We start from the raw sequence: 19257 nt of genomic DNA, 5'->3' as shown, positions 1-19257 counted from the left end.
GCTTGCTGGGAGAGGCATAAGATCATTTTTAATGCTTTGTCTAAAAACAGATGAGATGTAGTTAAGTAGAATTCCTTCATCATATATAAAATTTGTAAGTACTGCTGAAATTCAGTATTGTCAAAAGTACCACTGTTTTAAAACAAAATAGGACTTTTTGGTTTTATCATCCTTTGAGCATACAAGGAAGTGCAAAGATTGGACTGAAAAAAATTGGGGTGAAGTTATTAGGAAGCCCAAGACTTCTCTATTTCTTTTCAATTTTTAGGAATAGACCGTATTCCTTAGCTTTTGATTAGTTGTTACAAAACTAATGAATGAATTCACAGTTACAAGATTTTATGATAGGCAAAACTTCTTAGGTAAACAATGCATTGGTATTTAATTCAAATTGCTTCCTATGTAGTTACCATGCATGTAAAAAATCATAAGTTCTGTTTGTGCTTGTATTTAGATTACTGTGCTTTTTTTTTATTTATTCAAGTGACGTAAGGTCTTGTACAATGCTAAATGGCTTTCTCATTAAGAAGACAGTGAAAGAAAAACTTGACGTGTGCGTGCTTCTCCCTGTCACATCTACAATAGTTGGGGTTGTATTTCTAGTACTAAGGTTTACTTGGGTGCAAAGAAGGGGTGTTGGGTATTAAGGGGTGCATAACCCTTACCTCACCAGTGCTATGTGCATTTCTCCTCCTGTAGGAGAGTTGGATCCTATCCTGCAGAACTTATAGACGGTTTCTTCACACACCTGTAGAGAAGATATATATTGCAAGAGCAATACTTTGTATTCTAATTTTTCCCTTTGCCTACTCACTTTGCTATTCAAAAGCAGTAATAGGTTGTCCTTCGTATCCTTGTTCTACAGATAGTGGTTCCCTGGCAGGAAGAGAAGGAAAAAAAAATTGAGAAGTCCACTTTAGGCTTACATTCTACAAGGAGTAATTTCTGCTTCCACAAAAATGACTGTAAAAGTCATCAGTTTCAGTGGAATGGGAGCTCTAGAACAACATCAGCTAGTGTCCTGTCCCAGAGTTTTGTAGAGGGTCGGATTGTTCAACAAGTATGGGGTATACAAACCCAAAGAAGGTAAAAGCAACACCCAGCCTTTCTTCTAGAGTGGAGAGCATAGCAGAAATTCTTATGGTTAATGTTGCTGCAATAGGAATTCCTATGATTCTTGATTTCCATACCTGACACTAAGAAAAGATCTCTTTCCATCACCTTTCATTGCAGACAATGGTACTTTTTTCTAGCATGGAGAAATCAGTTTATGTAGCCCGTTCTCTTGTAGCATCTGTTGGAAAAGTTAAACAGGCCTTTATATATAATCCCTTGTCTATACATACATATATGAATATATAGAAGTGCAAACTTCTAAACAAAGCTGTCTTCTCTTTTTTTTTTAATGTACATCTAAGTAAATTGTGAAAGGTTTGGAAAGTTGTATGGTCTGAGTGTTCTGCCAAGGTTTTCTTTCTCATTCAGTTTGGTTTTGGCAGGGAGAGGGTTGCTTGTTTTCCTGTGGTTCAGACTTTCATCATAGGTGAGATTTACATGACGCAAGCATTAATATAGAAGTGACTTCAGGTTACATTTTGAGTAGGAGTCCTTCGTGTCGATATTTTTTTCAGCTATTAAATGACAATGAGTAGGATGTGAGCAAGTCTTAGTTGATCCAGTTTGGCTAATCCCTAGTAGTGGAAAGGTGTGAGATGACTGAAGTAGAGTCAACTCTTGAAGGCATTTACTTTTGACACAGGAAATCCTCATAAATTTCAGTACGTGGTTGGACAGGTACTTGTTTGTTCTTAAATAATGTGTCAGTATTCTGAAAATAACTGTTTTTAAAAAATTACCTTTTGTAGTTATGGAGTGTTGCTGTGGGAACTGCTTACAGGAGAAGTTCCTTACCGTGGCATTGATGGCCTTGCTGTGGCTTACGGAGTTGCTGTCAATAAGCTTACTTTGCCCATTCCATCCACTTGTCCTGAACCATTTGCAAAACTAATGAAAGGTATCTATGTTGTTTCTTCCTATGTATTTAAATAATTATGGTTTGGGGGTATGTATCCTTGTCTGTAATAATCATAGGAGTTAAAATAAACACCTTATTTGATAATGCAGAGCATACAAAAGTATTTTGTTCTTTTTTTTTCACAGCAGTCTGGTATTACAGACAATTGAATGTGTTTCTGAGCAAGTCATACGGTATTACGGTATACCACTTTGCTTTTCAGTGGTGACAGAGTACATTTTTTCTGTTTATGGCTCTATTTTTTACTTATTTCTTTTTACACTCAAATTGCATTAGTTTTCATAAAATACATGATATACTACATGTCAGTACAAGGTAAATACGACAAAATCCCAAGGGGAAGAACTGCAAATGGCATTTTTATCTTGTTTTTTTTCCGAGTGTCAAAAAAATGTTTTTGAAATATTCTGGAGAGAAATAAATGTTGCTTGCTAATGGTTATTTCTTCATGTGTAATGAATTTCTTTACCTTTTGATAAGTATCGCTTGTATGCAGTACTGCTAGTTTTGCTATTTAAGATCCTAAAGATAGAGATGAAAAAAATCTGGCTATAAACAAAAACAGGCCTCTAAATGCAGGTATGTAGATATAGCTTTATGAACATGGAAATAGGAAAGCCTTGCAGATGAAGGTAATGTATTATATAACTTGAAGTACGGTAGCAAATACCTTGAAATTTAATTTAGTTCTTCAGAAAGGCCTATGTATTATTAAGTACTGATGAGATTCTAATAAATTCTAGAATGCTGGGAGCAGGACCCTCATATCCGACCATCGTTTGCCTTGATTCTTGAACAGCTTACTGCCATTGAGGGGGCAGTTATGACGGAAATGCCTCAAGAGTCTTTCCATTCTATGCAAGATGACTGGAAACTGGAAATTCAGCAGATATTCAATGAATTGAGGACCAAGGAAAAAGTAAGTTCATATTCCTGTTGCATGGCAGTGAAGGAAGGGTATATGTTTGTGATACAGCAGTTTTGAGCTTTTGAGTTGTGGTTTATCAAAATAGTACTATAAACCTGATTTAGTTGCAGAGACACACTTGAGAGGATAAACTACATGGAGGAGAGGATTTACTCTCATTAAAACTGGGTATTAATTTTGTTTCTTATTTTTGTTGGTGGATGTACTATTCTTAAATTCCATTAATTCGTTTCTGAACAGTATTTTAAGATAGAACTTCAACTGTATTGTAGCAAGCTTACTTAAGAAAAAAAGGTTTGATTACTGGTTTCCTCAAATTTCAGGCAAGGTTGCTTTTCTCCTTTCTTTTGTAATAAAAACAATACAGTCTTGAATGCTGAGGCTGTTGTTAGAAGTACGTAAGTTGAAGTGAAATGTTAAGTGTGACAGAAAGCATAATGTTATTATAATAACTGGGGGTTATCATGTGAATAGGTCATTCAATTCCAATGATTGAAAAGGCAACATATCCACATCTGCTTTCCCAAAGAAAACAGCTTGTAGATCTGTAAATGTGGCATGTACGCTTTTTAGCATGTTATCTTTTTCTGAATATTTAAGTGCATCACCTATCAAACAAACCAGAGTTTATTTACCCCTTACCTAATTTTAATAACCGCTGCAAATTTTCATGGTTTTCTTTTTTGTTCTGTAAGTTTAATATGCTAATAACTGTGGGTAAAGAGCAGATTTTTTTCCATGAGGTCACTCTGTTAATAGCTCCATTTAATGTAAACTTCCTAGTTATGATTATACTTTTGAGCTATAGTAGCTGGCCAGTCTGTTCCTTTTCCATTTTATTTAGAAACTAGGGCGATACCAAATACAAAAATTCACACAGCTGAGCAAAATAATTTTATTAACAAATATTGTCTTAATTAGCTAGACTTGTATCCTACTTAAAAAGAAGAAAAAAGGTTTTAGATCTTTTTAGATCTCGTTTTCTTATAGGCATGCTGACTGGCCTTAATTATATTGTTCTTTAATTTTCATTGTTAATGAAGCTATATATCAGCCAGTGCACTGTTTTATGTGTGCTGTCAACCTGGCAGATGAATAGTTGCTTACCATCCTATTTACCTATTATCTATCCTGTTTTATTTTTTCCCCCTCCTGAATCTCATTAAACATTAAGGTCACCAATCCAGAATCCTTTGGCTGTCTCTCTTCAAAACTCTGGGGTGCAGCTTCTGAATCTGTTAGTCTTCATGTTTTGCTTTCAGCAGCTGCTAGTGAACATTCTCTTCAGTTGTTGGAATGAAAAGCTTTTCATCCTGTTACATGGCTGTATCATGTGGCTTCCTTTCCAAAAAGGGAAAAGCCGTTTTCTCTCTTCTTCCTGAACAAACTTAAATTATTGATCTTTCAGTATTGTAGTTCATGAATTCTTCTTGCCAGATATAAGATTAGGTCCGCTTTATACTCATGAATCAGTGAATCAAGTTTCTCCTGTTTATTATCTAGATTCCTGTTACTGATCTTCTTTACATGTTCTCATATTATGGTATGTTCATGCTAAATGAGCCCTCACAATTAGTTCTGTTTGTCCTCTCCTTTAGTTACCTCAGCATGTTTCTTAATCACCATGAGGTTTATATTTTCCTTTAGACATCTTGATAAAGATACCAGCTGGAATAGGCCAGTTGTCTTTTCCAGTCACTGTTAGAAACACTTGTAACAGACAGGGATTTGTTTTTTGCAGGGTTCTTGCAGTATAATTATCGTCCGGTATGTGTCATTATTTTTCATTAAGTAGTAGTAGGTGAGGAAGAAGAGAACTGAGATACAGGGACTTCCAGAAGAATTTTTATGAAACTTTTAAACTTTGATACAATCAAAACCAAAACTTGCATCTTGCAAGTCACTGTCAGCTGTCCATGACCCTTGCATCTTCTCACCAAACGTCACAAAAGCCATTTATGGGCTAGTGCCTGCTGGTGGGCCTGATCTTACGGATCCCCTGTGGTAATATAAGTGCGTTTGGTTATCAGAATTTGTTGATCACCACTAAGTTCATAGTGTCCTCAATAATAATCTTCCTTCTTTTTGATCTGCATTTTCCTCTGCCCTCTGGTTTTCCCTCTTCCATTTTGCTTCACAGACCTGGACATGTTTATCTGCATGGTCCCCTCTGTCTGCAACAGGTATACGGATTGCTACAGCTGGGCTACGTGCCTCTCTAGCTGTCAGTTTTCTTCCTTTCCAGATGAGTTATAGTACCTCTATGGAGACTAAAGGCTCCTTTTTACTTACTGTGGGGTCACCAGCCACTGCCAAAACCTGCTCTAGGGCCTAGCTGTTTTCCTCCCCTCCAGCAACTGCTCAACCAACCATTTTCTCCTTTTTACTGTAGGAGTAATTGTTATGAGAACAGGCATTCCCATTCATGTTTTTGTTTGTTTATTTTCTGTAGTCATTAGTCAATTATGAGATTTTTCTACTGAAGGAAACCTCACTGACCAAATTAAGCTGAGGATTAGATAAGTTAGTGCAAAGCTTTCTGAGAAGAGTTGTATTTTTGGTGTAAAAGTGAATTACACTTAATTAGGGAGGGAAAAATATAAAATGAAACTTACTTCTCATCTGCCAAATTAAATGCATCTCCAAAGGCATCTGCCCTAATTAGGTAAACTTGTTAAAGAATGAAAGCATGTAACTTTGACTTAAACAAGGCTTTCCGAAGTTTGTGCTTATTTAATTTGGCACATTATCAGTTTTACTGACAGGTACTTGGGAGAAACTCACGTCTCTGAAGTATTTATAATAATAAAATGAAGAAACAAAACAACAACAGCCCTGTACGGAGTCTTATTCCCTGTGCAAGAGGAACTTCTATAGCTGGAGGAATTTCCTCAAGGGCTTGCTCTAAATGAGTGATGGTGACACCCACTCCAGGAGAAGATCACAATCTTTTGATGAGCATTCTTGAGCAACTTAAATATAGAACTCTTTCCTAGCTTCCTTATAATGGGTGTTTTAATTGTAGAGTGGTGTAGAAACATTGCATAACTAATTGCAATAAGTCTATCTTTAATTAGTTTATTTGGAAAAGAGTAAATACTAAAACCCTCAATGAAGAAACACTTCCATTTTCCAGATTGTCTACCTTTTCAGTATCTTTTCCTTGTAACCTGGAGCTTTATGTAACCTGGCTTTGAGGACAAGATGTGAATAATCATCAATATCTCCTAATGCTTCATAGTAATAAACATATTTTCTATTTAAAATCTGAAGTACCTTTATTCTAAATTTGAAGTCATGTGGCTTCTGCTTCCAACCCTTGTTTTAGTTTGTCCAGTTTTGACTGAACAGGAGAAGGAGGAAAGTGATAATTTGCAGTAATTTCTAAACTGTGATCAAATTCCTTTTCTAAAAAACAAACAAACGAAAAAAAAATAAAACTTGCTGGCATGAAGACAGGCTCCTTTGAATTCCCAAGAGACGTAATTACCTTTTGCCAAGGTGTGTATGTAAAGCAGATTGGATTTAAGAGGGGGAGGGAAAAAAAAAGATAAAAAAAAAAAAATCTGTTGAAACAAGCTCACTTAAAATTAGCAAGGCGCATGAAATGTGTCAATCATTTAAATTAAATTTGAAAACAGTGATAAGCAATGTGTATATGTTAGTTGTAAAAGAAAAAAAAAAACCTTTCAGAGGAACAGATACTTCTCGCTGAACCAGAGTTCGATTCAGTGCTAACCTCTTTTTGACATCCACAGTCTTTTAGGCAAGAACAGAGTTTTGGTGGTTTTTTTCTTCCCCTTGAAAGTACCAAAGTGATACTGTCCAGAAACTACCTTACTCAAAGCAAAGTGGGAGATGAAAGAGCAGAATATTTGTTTTATGCTTTCGGTATTTCAATAAAAGCTCGGCATAAGATAAGGGTTTGTGCTAGCATATGACGTTGGTAGATACTGATGACCAGAAGTAGGCAGTCCGCTCTTAAAATAGAAGACTGTACAATGACAAATGAAGGAATTTTAAGTAGGGGGAAAAAGATTATTATATATCTAGAACTTTTAGCATAATCTAATTTCTAATATTTTTTTTTCAATTGAATTTTGATTTCAATCCAGGCAGAATGTACACAATCGTATGTTAAAATGAAAACAACTCTCTAGTGAGAAACATACGGTATCAATCACATTGTAGCTTCTCCTTTACTCGTAGTCTCTTAAATTTCAAATATATTTATAACAAATTTTGTAAGTTGAAGATTAAGATAGCTGTAACCCTACCATCTTAAAGTTGTTTACCCTTGAGAATTTATTTACACTGAAAATTAACAAGCTTCCTCACTCTTGGGGCAGGAGAGGGGGGAAGAGGGAGGGCAAAAGAACAACTATTTCATGGGTTTAATAGTTGGAGAGTCCATGTGGTGTAATTCAGTGGTTAGTTGTTTGATGTTATACAGATACCTGCTGGATTTTAATTAAGAAACAGCTGTCTTCTGTCTTATGACTTGGTTTATCCTATTACACTAATTTTCATTCATTATAATACTGATTGCTTTTCCAGATAGAAAAGTTTTACCTAATACATGGCTGAAAAACAGGAAAGGTTAGGAAAACTGAGATAAATGCATTCACTTGTGTCTTCGTCAGGTCATTCTTTTTTGTTTAGTGTGTAGAAGAAACTCTCATGCAATGAGAGAGTCTCTGATGTGACGCAGTTAGAGCACACTTTCTGCTAGGCTGTAAGTTGATAATCTTTGGTTGGTTATATTGTTTCCATTGCAAGCGCTTACCTAGCTTAAGTAAAGTGACTCAAGTTAAATGCTTGAAAGGAAATCTGTATCATGCTTGTTTGTGTCCCGATGCAGAATCTTGGCTTATGCAGAATGGAGGATGGTCAGGTCATATGTGCATGTGAAATATATATAGTGCATCATGAAAACAGATAAGAAAGTACAACCTTTCTACACTTGACATTTCATTTAATACAGCCTTCACGTTGTTAACTTAGTTTCACTTGTGTAAATCTCATTTTCAGGAGCTTCGATCACGAGAAGAGGAGTTGACAAGAGCAGCTCTTCAGCAAAAATCTCAAGAAGAACTACTTAAGCGCCGTGAGCAACAGCTAGCAGAACGCGAGATTGATGTACTGGAGCGTGAACTAAATATCATGATATTCCAGTTAAATCAAGAGAAACCCAATGTAAAGAAGAGGAAGGGCAAATTCAAAAGAAGCCGGTTAAAACTTAAAGATGGGCACAGAATTAGTTTGCCTTCAGGTTTGCAGTTTTTTTCTAGTTCACAGTATATATTAAATATGCAGGCTTCAATTCCGTGGTTAAAATTTTCAGTATTGGACACTATTTTAATTCATTTCTACACTCTTCTATCCTAATAGTGCACAGGATTTGTAAGATTTTTTTTTTCTTAAAAGAACCACTTTCACATGTTGTATTTTGTGGAGTAGTCCTTACTTCAATTAGAAGAATCTTTCACCTGATTCAGATAGAAATCCTTTGAATCCAGAGGAAAAGCAAATCAGGAGGGAAAGTCAAAAGATTTGAGGCTGATCTGAAGTTCAGATTTTGCTGTCATTGTGTTGATAGAAAAGTACCTTTTTATTACATCACAGAACTTTCTAAAATGATCAAATAGTACTGTTTGCCTTGAACTTGCCAATACCTAGTGGAAAAAGCAGTTCATACAGACAAAAAATATAAGGAGGTCCAAATCTGTTGCAATACCACTTTTGCAATGGTGGTAGAAGGTCAGACTGTTCTATTGTCAGGGACTGTTCGTTTCACCTTATTAATGCTGCCACACGATGGCAATAGAGAAACTCGAGCTTATGCCTGTGATTGGCAAGTCTTCACGAGTGGTATTGGTGTCAGTGAGCTGTGTTTCTTTCAGTGGTTTCTAGGTCTGTCAGTTTATTGCTAATGCAGTGAGTAACTAATTCCATGTTGTCACAGCACGGACTGAATCATATACCTGGAAGCTGAAAAGAGACGTGCATGAATATTTAGAGCAGTTTCAGCTCTAGTGAATACACTTATTTTACCTACTTTAAAAATGATAATAAAAACAATAACAAAAAATTCACACTACAGACTCCTAGGCAAGCACGTCAACTTCTTCAAAACCTGTTTTCAGATGTTGCTTTAGGCTGGATCACAAGCTTAAACTAAACATTTGTTGTTTTTTTTTTTTTCCTGGCTTTGCCCATTATTTAATTTGAAAAAAGTGAGAAACAGTTTTTCCAGAATAACACTTAGTTCTTTGTTGTCAAGAATCATTCAAATGAACTTGTCCTTGAGGCAGTTCTGTTGTAACAATAGCATACAAACTAATCGCATTGTTGATGGGAATTAGAGAAGAGCATATGGTCAAACTTAATTTCATAACATTTTTCCTGCTTTCCAATATTTATTTTTAATACATTGGTAGAAATATTTCAAATTCTGTATTTTGGTGTTTTGTCTGATGTGTTGATGTATGTGACTTCTTTGTTGATGCTACCTTTTATGTTGTACATAAATCACGTGTTAAAAAGGAAAAAAAAAGTCAAGTTTCATTGCTGTGGAGAGTGCCCATCCTCTATGTAATTCAAACATATACCATGTTTAACAGCAGTATTAGCACAAGCAGTCACCTTTGCTTAATGATCATCTCGGAATTATCTGAATCTAAACTTTGAAATGTTCATTGAATGTTGATTGGTTTGAGATGAAATACTGCAGTATGTCTGTTTAGCTTTTCTTTCCCTCTGTGACAACCAAAAAGATTGAATGATGGCTTGCCATCTGGATATGTCTCAGTTTGGGTCCAGCTGGATGTAGCTACTTTTTTTTTTTTGTATTACTGCAAACCTATCAGAGTCTGTGAAGGTATGAAATCCTACCTGTTTGGCTCAAGATCTAAATTGTTACATTAAGGGTCAGAGTTTGTCAGCGTTTTTAGTATGAACATCTCTTGTGCAGTCAAGTCTAATTCACTATATACTTTAATGGGTTTAAGTAGTACAGCGGTATAATCTCCTGAAGATTCTTTACTTAAAACATTAACACTTTTTTGAAAATTCTCTCTAATAGATTTCCAGCACAAAATAACAGTGCAGGCATCCCCTAATCTGGATAAGAGGAGGAGTTTAAACAGTAACAGTTCCAGTCCATCAAGTAGCCCCACAATAATTCCTCGTCTTCGAGCTATACAATGTAAGTCTCCAATATTTCCGTTTGTTCACTTGGTCAATAAAGAATGTTTGTTTTATATACTCACTGAAACACTGGTGGTAGGATCAGATTTCAGACAGGTTTCTGATTTCCAGGTCACTTAACTTGTTCTAACTTTTGCAAGTTGTTGTTTGGTGAAAGGGATAATCTTGCTAAAATGCTTACTAACTTTCAATAATTCAAAATTATTATGAATGCTTTGAATCATATATTTTCTTAATAACTTCAGTAACTCATTTGTAAACTGATGTGGATAAAACAGTAAAGAATCAAAATTGATAATAGCAAAAGGGAAAACATCATGTTTAGAACCCGTGTAAAATAGAAAACAAGCTTTTATTAGATTTATTAGAGTTGCAAAGTTAAATCAACTGTGGACCGTCAAAAAAAGTTCAGAGAATGTGGCAGTCTTGTAAAGTAGAAAGGCCAAAGAATCAACCACTAACTCACCTTGCTCAGGAGAAAAGAAGTAAGCTGTAAGCAAATACAAAAAAAAAGTAAAAAATAAAAAAAAAAAATAAAGAAGGAATCTTACACTAGTAACTAATGGTGCTTGTGTTTGCAGGTCTACGTTATTCCCTGTATACTGATGCCAGAAGGGAATCTGTTTAAGCTAATGTAGTGGAGGTAGCAGTTACGAATTTGGAAGTAAACTTGTCATATTGTTATAGTAAAGCCAATGCTTATATTTGGGAATGCCAAATTCCCAAAGAATTTTGGGAACGTAGAGATGGGTTGCTTTTATACTTTTTAATCTGTTGTGTGAAGTAGATTGTCTGATTATCCATATTTGAAATGGAATGTCACATGAGAGGAAAAACCTTCCAAGTTTCTCTCTTTATAAAACCAGTGGAACACAATTCAGCTTATTGCTTATGGATGGTGGCTGTCTGGCATTGCCAGAGTAGTTTCCTCTGAAGGAAATTATTTGAGAATCTGGGCTGTAACAGAGATGATTGAGGAGGAGAAATTGAAAATTCTTTTTTATTTGAAACCAACCTGAAACTTTGTTTAAAAGTTGAATAGAAACTACATCTCTTTTATTGTTTGGAATATCTATGCTTTATGCAGTCTTTTTCATTAATTACTGTCTAAAGGTAAAATAGTGTCTTTTCTGACAATAGTAATTCACCTCAGTATTTGCTGAACTGTAACTCATAGAGTTTCCTGGCCAAAGACTGTTACTACCCATATATTGTGAGTAATGGAAAGAGGTGGACAAACCCCATCTTGCTTTTCTTAAAGAAAATTTGAGATTGAAGCAAAGTGCATTTTTGGTGGTTTTTTTTTTTTTTCCCAAGAATTTAGCTGATGCAGTGTTTATAATGGTTCCTCCCACCTCTTCGAAGTGTTGTGGCTGTGGTGGTTTTCCTTGCTTTTTTGTGGATTTTTGTTTTTGTTATCTTTCTGCAGTAAGAAAAAAGGTTTTCTGTTTATGAAATATCATAATTAAATATAAACAAGAATGTCTTGTTTTATCTTTGGTTCTCCTTGCTCTGCATGGAAGTTGGAAATGAAGCAAGTTTCAGGTATTGGCACAAAACTCAGGGGTTTTCTGTTTGTTTTTAATTCATAGTCTGTGCATAGCAGTGCCAGTCTAAATCCTAGCATGTGTGCTACGTGCCACTGGAGATTTTTTTTTTTTTCTTTGAGCAGGCATTGGTATTTGTAGGACTAAAACATACAGGACAACATAAAGGCTCTCCTTTAAAAGAAGCACTCTTCTACTTTTGAATGTGAATCCCTAGGCTTTACCTAAAAGCTTATCAGATCTATCAGGAGTATCTAGGTGAAACAATTTAGCTTCCACACCCATCTGCACCTGTGCAAAATAAATTTTCTTTCCCACAATAATGTTTTATCTTGATTTCACTTCAAAGTGTCTTTCTTTCAAGAAGACTTACTCAAATACAGGTGATTTGAACAGGCATTTCTAACAATTGGTTGCTTGATTGCTTTGCTTTGTCATCAGAGATTCTAACTTCCAAATCTAAATGCTTTTTATTTTAAAATAAAAATCTAGTCAATTTGTAAATCTTGTCATAAAACCAAATTCAGCTACTTCTGAAAGCTGTTTGAATTGGGAAGGAGAACCTGTAAGATATACATTCCATAGGCCCCAGAATTACAGTTGAAATATGGGAGTTTAAAGAAGGCAAGTAGTCTGTTTTACTACACAAGAAGTTGAACTGGTGAAAAGGTGTATGGTGAGGGAGGAGAATACTCTGCAATGGTGCAGGAATGGCAGAAGACCTGGCATGTAAATGACTGCATCATTAGTTATGCTGTTATAACAAGCTAGGTTGTTTTTCTCTTATGTCTCCATCATAGCTGTGAGTGTGCTACATTGATAGCAATTTACTTCTCCAGTTGGCTGCATACCAAAATGTACTTTCTTGGGACTGGTCCTAGAAAGAGGACCCTGTAAACCTTACAGTAAAAACCCTCTATCAAAAGATGCTTAGTGCCTTTTTAGACCCAGACTTTATGACCAAAGCTAAAAATATAAGAAGGGAAACAGATCCCTGTCTGAAACCAGCTTGACTAAGACTTCTACTACATTCTCTTAATTTTTCCTCAGTGATTCCCAAAACAGATACACACACAACTAATGGCCGAAGAAACAGTGTATATGTGTACCAGCAAGATGTAGATATCACAAGTGAATATGAACTTCCCAGTGAGGTTATGAAAAAAGGCAAGATTTTATTATGTTTCAAAGGTGCTGGTTCTGTTAAATTTCACAGCTGACCTGAAGTGACAGACTAAGCATTTAATGAAGAATTGACACTAAAAATATGATCTGTTTGGATTTATTGAGAAAGAAAGCATTAATCTTTCTCACATTGGAGTATCCTGTTTCATTTGATAACAGTTGTTCCACAGCATGTATTTTCTTCATTGGAATTTAAGTGCTCAGTCTAATTCACTTGTCTGAATTACCTAAATATAAGGCTCTCAGTTAAAGGAAGCATGGAGAATATGATCATATTGTGGCTTTGTCTTTAATTTGGGTGTCTTCTCAGCTCATAAATTACTTTGCTTGCTTGCTCATCTTTTTGCTTTGCTGCAGCTTTCGTGGTGGTTTTTGTAAAAGAAGAAAGTCTCAAATTTTGTTTACTCCTCTTTGTGTTACTGTGTCAGAATGATTTTGCAGTAAAGAAAAGAGTTCTGTCAAAATATTTTATTTTTTTTAATAAAACTGCTTGCATGGTTTTTTTTGTAGAGTCTAGTTTTATTTTATTTTTTAATCCAATCTCTAGTAACTTCAGATGAAAGTAACAGAACCTGGGGAAGGAGTACAACTTATCACCAAGAAGAGTTTGAAGATGCGAAGAGAAATTTTAAAAAGAGAGGTTGTACATGGGGACCAAGTTCAGTTCAAACAAAGGATCGTGCAGATTGTAAGGACAAGTATGTCTACTACATTTTGTTTGATAATACTAAGTGTCCTTGGAAACTGAATCACTAATGTAGGTAGCGAGCAAGTTCTGTACTCTATAGTTGTAGCCAAAACTCAGTCCTACACTTTCTTTTTACTTTAGGAACTATAATAACGATGAGTAGCTCTCCCAAGTAGAGTTGAGGATAAAATGTTTACTTGTCTTAATGTTTTTGTGGCTCTTATTTATAACCCTTTATCTGTAGTTTTTGAGACTTAAACCATACTGGCATGCTGAACTACTAATGCATACAAGGCGTTCATGGCTTCTCTGTCTTTCTCGCCCTTCCTCAGACTGGCTTGAGGAACTGCAAGCATAGTAACCAGTGGGCTCTTCCAACACAATTAAGTAAGAGTGACTTTGCGTACCTGAGACACAGTGCACACGAGCAACACTGTTCACACTGACAAACATAGGGTGAAAGAGTTCTAAAACTCAGTTGAACGTGTTTAGTTTTCTCTCATTGCTGAAAACAGGAGGTTAGCTGTTTTCTAATGAGAGAGCTCCTTTTGCATCTAGCATGTATAATTACTTTAATGCATCTTGTTTTGTGGAGTCATACGCGCATTTACCTGGTTGCTAACCTGCTTGGTTCCAGACCATCTATTGAAACTGGCTTTATGATATTTTTGTTTCTTTGAAAGTCACTATGTATAATAAATTTCTGTTATTTGTGTCAGTTTGAGACGGTGAACATGTTGTCCCAGTTTTCACCAACTTTTGTTCATTAGGTAGCCAAGGCCTATTTTTCATTGTTTTCCTTTTTAAGCTATTATGCCCTGAAATATTCATGTTAGAATAAATTCCTGATCCTAAGTCATATATCAATTTATAGTCATATGACCGTGCTATTTATTACCTTTTTTTATACTTTGGGAAGCTTTACTGTTTTCAAGTTACGTACTACATGTTTGTAGTTTAAAGAGAAAGATATTGTAGCGCTTTTCTGTCAAAGTATGTATAAGGATGATATCTTCTGTAATATCAAAATAACTATCATTATTTCAGAATAAGACCCCTTTCAGATGGCAGCAACCCTTGGTCAACCCTTGTAATGAAAAATCAGAAGGGTGTTCCTTTAGCTTCACTATTTGTGGACCAAGGTAAGAGCTATTTTTGAAAAAGTGGAAGTTGCAATATGATAGTGTTAAGTCTATCTTCAGTGGTATAGAGCCCATTGTTCAAGTTCCTCAAGGATTATGCAGATTATTAAGAGTTGTCATGCTACAGATGCTATTCCTATGGGGGAAAAAAAAAAAGAACAAAAACCAAACCTATCTATAACAAAAATAAGTGGTAAAATCTTTACCTTTCCATCATTAGCAGCTAACAAATAGATACAGGTTTGTGAGGTCTGCTCTATCACAGATTTTTTTCCAAGTTTTTGAGTTAATAGGCTGATTTGTGTGTTAGGTCTGCAGTCACTGCTTTATAGCTTCTTTTGTAAAGAAATACCCAAATCATTAACTGTCTTGACATTTAAATGATCATTAATGACTTTTTTTTTAATTGTTGGGGGCTTCTGCATAGACAGGGAAAAAATGCGGTAAGTTAAAACCTGTAAGCCATGATATATTTCCAGATATTTGTTACATGTTTTTTTTTAATGATGGTTATTCTCTAAATTTTCATGAAAAAATAGGTGGATTTTAAATCTCGGTCATTTAGGCAACACTTTGGGATTTACAGGAAATCATAAGGAAAAATCAGGGACATAATAGCATTTAATATAAGCAAAATGTTGCTTTTTATGTCCATTCCTGTAGTGTGCTGTACCTATACAGTATTCATAATCATTTTCATGCTTGCACATACTTTCTATAACACAGATTCTCTTAACTGAGAAAATAAAGTTAACTATCTGAGAAGACTTACTGTCATGGGGGGAGAAACCCAACAAACTGTGATATAACTTGGTGTCCATAGCATCTGGTAGATGTGCACCAGCTGGAAGTGGGAATGGCGAGCTGCTTGGACACTGCTTTTCTTCTTAGAAAAAAGGCATTTTCATCTTCCTGTATAGTGGTAGGGGTATAAAACAAGGCATCACAGATAGCAATTTTAAAGTTTTATTAGCTTACTATTAAACCCCTACACACAGAAGGTTATACAAGTTTACATATTTGCATTTCAAATATTTCCATGTTTACTCTCTACCGTTCAGTAGTTTACAATGGAATAACACGTGCAAGTCAAATTCCACCTTTCTTTTTATTTGTCATTAGATGTGAAATGTCAAATTTGCTCTTTATTTTAGATCACCATGACCTACTGAATTAATTGGAAAAATTCAATGGATTTTGTAACGGGGCTCAATTGGAAGTGTTGTAAAGAAACTGTTGCAGATCTCATCTCTCAGTTTGTGTATACTAAATCACTTTACAGTAATGTATACACAGGAATATTTTTCATGTTGTTTGAAAAGCACTACCAAAGCTGTGCAAACACAATATCTGCTTTTCAACTGTGGTGTAACTTTTGGAAGATATATTTTGCCTTTTTAAAAATAAAACTCAGTCTTCCAATTCTGGAAAACACAATTTCTTCACAATTAGCTTATGTACTCAGGAAGATTGGTTGCAAATTTCTTCTACTAGGGTTTGCTTTTGAGTTGCTGAAAGTATGATATTATAGTGAAATGGTTCTTCTGCTATTTTAAAGACTATCCAGAGAATTTGAAAAGTTTAGGCTAAGGATGTGTTTCTGATTGTTACAATGTGAGTCTCTGAACTTCTGACCACATCTAAAGGGGGTATACGGCGTATCTCAAGATTAATACTTGCAAGTAATAGAAAATCCTATTGTACATATGCAGGCATGCATAACAGCTGAATTGTATTCTTAAAGTATATTGTAATGTTTTTAGGTATATGTACTGATAAGAGACTTCTTCCTGAAGGTTTGGACAGTAAAAGACCAAAGCCAATTAAGTTGCCAAATCAGGCCTATATTAATCTACCTCTTTGGAAGGATGATCAAGGGGAGAATACACCAGAGCAAGAGAGCTTTGAAGAAGGAACCTCTGCTAGTTCTACAAATAGTACTCCTCAAATGACACCTACAAACAGTCTGAGCAGAACGATGCAGAAAAAGAAGACTGATTCGGTGCTTTATGGGTGTGCAGTCCTCCTTGCATCTGTTGCCCTGGGCTTGGATATTAGAGAGTTGAACAAATCGCAGGGTCCAGAGGAGCTCTTGCCTAAAGATGAGAAGAAGAAACGTGATGGACTATTTCAGCGTGCTTCAAAATTTCGCAGGAGTGCCAGCCCTACAAGACTGCAGTCCAAGAAAGAGGAAACAAGTATTCCATCCTTAAATCCAGCTGTAAATACTGTGAATCTTCTGTCTATGCCCTCCATTTCCACAAAATGCCTACTTCAGTCTGACAGTGAAGATGCATTTATAAGCAATGTGCTTGGTGATTGCAATCCACGGAGTTCTAATGATAACTTTTCATCTGAAACTTATGAAAGTAAGAGAGAACAGAGAATACAGCTGGCTCCTAACACAGTTTCTACACGATTAAAAAATCGGCCTTTCAATCTGTGTCTGCAACAAGAATCTGAAAATGCGCCAAATGATTCCTCAACAAAGTTACGTGTATTGGGTCACAGACGAACCTTATCAGATGGGAACAATTTTCAGACCACAGGTGGGTAATTGAGAATTTCAGATGTGGGGAATTGTTAAGTATAGAAACAGAAAACATACGGAAACTAACTGTTTAGTAATGAGTCACTAGATCTTTATTACATTGTCAAGTGTTAGCTCACCGATCATAACTGTATGTGGCTAAGTCCTCAGTGTCTGAACCCCGTGTTAAGCTACCTGCCTTGGAATAGGATCCTATTACATTGTTGGTATTGTGAAGGTTTCACTGGAAAAGATGCTTTATTTTTCTCAAGTATTGCAAAAATAGGTTTTACTAGTCTTCTTATGTCAGTGATAACCTGCTCTTTGTGAAATGTACAATGGCAGCATTATTTCACAATGGTGAAATAAATTGAAGTTACGTTGTCAGCTGCGTGCATTATGTGGTTTGGGGACTTCGTGAGACTGAGAAACATATACTTGTTTCACAGTCTGTGTAAGTGAGGAAATTCTCATCATTTTGACACTGCACATTTTTAACTTCAAGAAAAGCAAATCTGGTAAGTTTTGAGTTGCTTGCTTCACTTAGGAATTCTGTCACATACTCCACAAATCCTTAAGTTGTCAATAAAAATAGAAGCAGAGAAAAAAAAGTCTTTAAATTTGCTTACCATGTCAATGGATAAGTTCATGATTAATGACTTTTTGAAAATAACAGAAGTTCTGAATTTCAATAGTCATGTTCTGTAGTGGCCTAAGTGTAATATTCTTTATGGTACTCTATGCGTATGTAATTATTCATAATAACTTGACAAATCTGGGGGACTGTATTCCACCATTAACATTCATCCAATTAGTGGGTGTTTAATACTTTCTCTTTCTTTTGTAACAGTGAAATATAAATTGTTATGGCCTGTAGCAGAAAGTATAGATGGAAGAGTTAGTTGAGTAATGCTGATCCTTTCAAGAGATTCCCCACAAATGTATATGAGCCTTTTAATCTTTTTTGACCGGGGGGAAAAAAAACACACTAATGCTTATGGTAACCCAGTTTTACAAATGTCAACAAAATCAAGGAGGCACATGGTTTAAATTCTTTCTTTTGTTTGTGTGTTTGTTTGGCCTTTCCATTCCGCTAGCTAATGGATTTGCTTCAACCAATGATGTCTCCAAGTTGCCTATTCTGTCAGTTACTGGAACTCTACATTCTCCGTCTCTTCAACAAAGAAGCAATCACAGTGGTATTTCAATAGAAAAACAAAGAGCTATCAATATTATACCAAGGCCTCGACCTTCTTCTATAAGAAGTAAAATTGATTCATGGCAGATTATTCCACGTATTAATAAACCAAACTCTAAAGACCCTGAATGTTCAGAAGGCAAAACAGATCCAGATGTTAACTTCTTGCCAGATACTGAGGAAAGAACTAACTGCCACGTGCCTTCATTACTTGATATTGATGTGGAAGGTCAAAATAGAGACTGTACTGTACCTTTATGTAGAATGAAGAGCAAAACTTGCCGGCCATCTATATATGAACTGGAAAGAGAGTTTCTGTCTTAAGTGCCTTTTTAAAATGTTTGCTTTTTAAAGGAGAACAAATATAAAATTCTTGTCCATCTAATGCTTTGTGCTGCTGTTTTCTGATGTACTGTGACAAGTAGTACCAAAATTATTAAAATGGGCAGCTAATTAAGAAACTATAATAGGTGCCTTTTTCAAATATTCCTTGGAATCCCAACTAGTAATTCTACAAGCACAATGCTGCAAAATAGTTTTCTAGATGAAGTTGCTGAGCGTATTTTGAATGATTAAAATAACGTATCCACCTCCTTTTGCAGTGTCACATACATTTTCCTTCCTTTTTGAATCTTTTATTATTAGAAATTTAACTTTTGCACATTGAAAAACTGAACAACGTACAATAATGTTATATTCAGTCAAAAAGCGTTTCACATAAATGGGGATTATCCGCAGTTAGCCTCTAGGCCCTGTAGAATTTGGGAAGGGGGCAGGGATTAAGATGCCAGTGTA

The 19257-nt window shown here is 35.5% G+C and overlaps 1 protein-coding gene across 3 annotated transcripts in view; it reads left to right on the top strand.

Moving 5' to 3' along the window:
• Window positions 1–19053, top strand: part of MAP3K21 (mitogen-activated protein kinase kinase kinase 21) — a 40983-nt gene extending 21930 nt beyond the window's left edge. Inside the window, exons 3-11 of one of the 3 annotated variants that reach the window (XM_013200676.3) lie at window positions 1866–2014; window positions 2779–2954; window positions 7995–8235; window positions 10048–10170; window positions 12770–12886; window positions 13452–13602; window positions 14640–14734; window positions 16531–17283; window positions 18362–19053. In XM_013200676.3, coding sequence (XP_013056130.3) covers window positions 1866–2014; window positions 2779–2954; window positions 7995–8235; window positions 10048–10170; window positions 12770–12886; window positions 13452–13602; window positions 14640–14734; window positions 16531–17283; window positions 18362–18786 — 2230 coding nt within the window. In that variant the 3' untranslated portion in view covers window positions 18787–19053. Of the gene's footprint in view, window positions 1–1865; window positions 2015–2778; window positions 2955–7994; window positions 8236–10047; window positions 10171–12769; window positions 12887–13451; window positions 13603–14639; window positions 14735–16497; window positions 17284–18361 lie in introns of all 3 variants that reach the window. The other 2 variants (XM_013200667.3, XM_013200684.3) reach the window with 2 other exon arrangements.
• The last annotated feature ends 204 nt before the right edge of the window (window positions 19054–19257 follow it).

Source organism: Anser cygnoides, chromosome 3 (assembly GCF_040182565.1).
Source record: "Anser cygnoides isolate HZ-2024a breed goose chromosome 3, Taihu_goose_T2T_genome, whole genome shotgun sequence".
NCBI classification, from domain to species: Eukaryota; Metazoa; Chordata; class Aves; order Anseriformes; family Anatidae; genus Anser; species Anser cygnoides.
The sequence above is the reverse complement of the archived record's forward strand: the minus strand, read 5'-3'. Positions and strand labels throughout refer to the sequence as shown.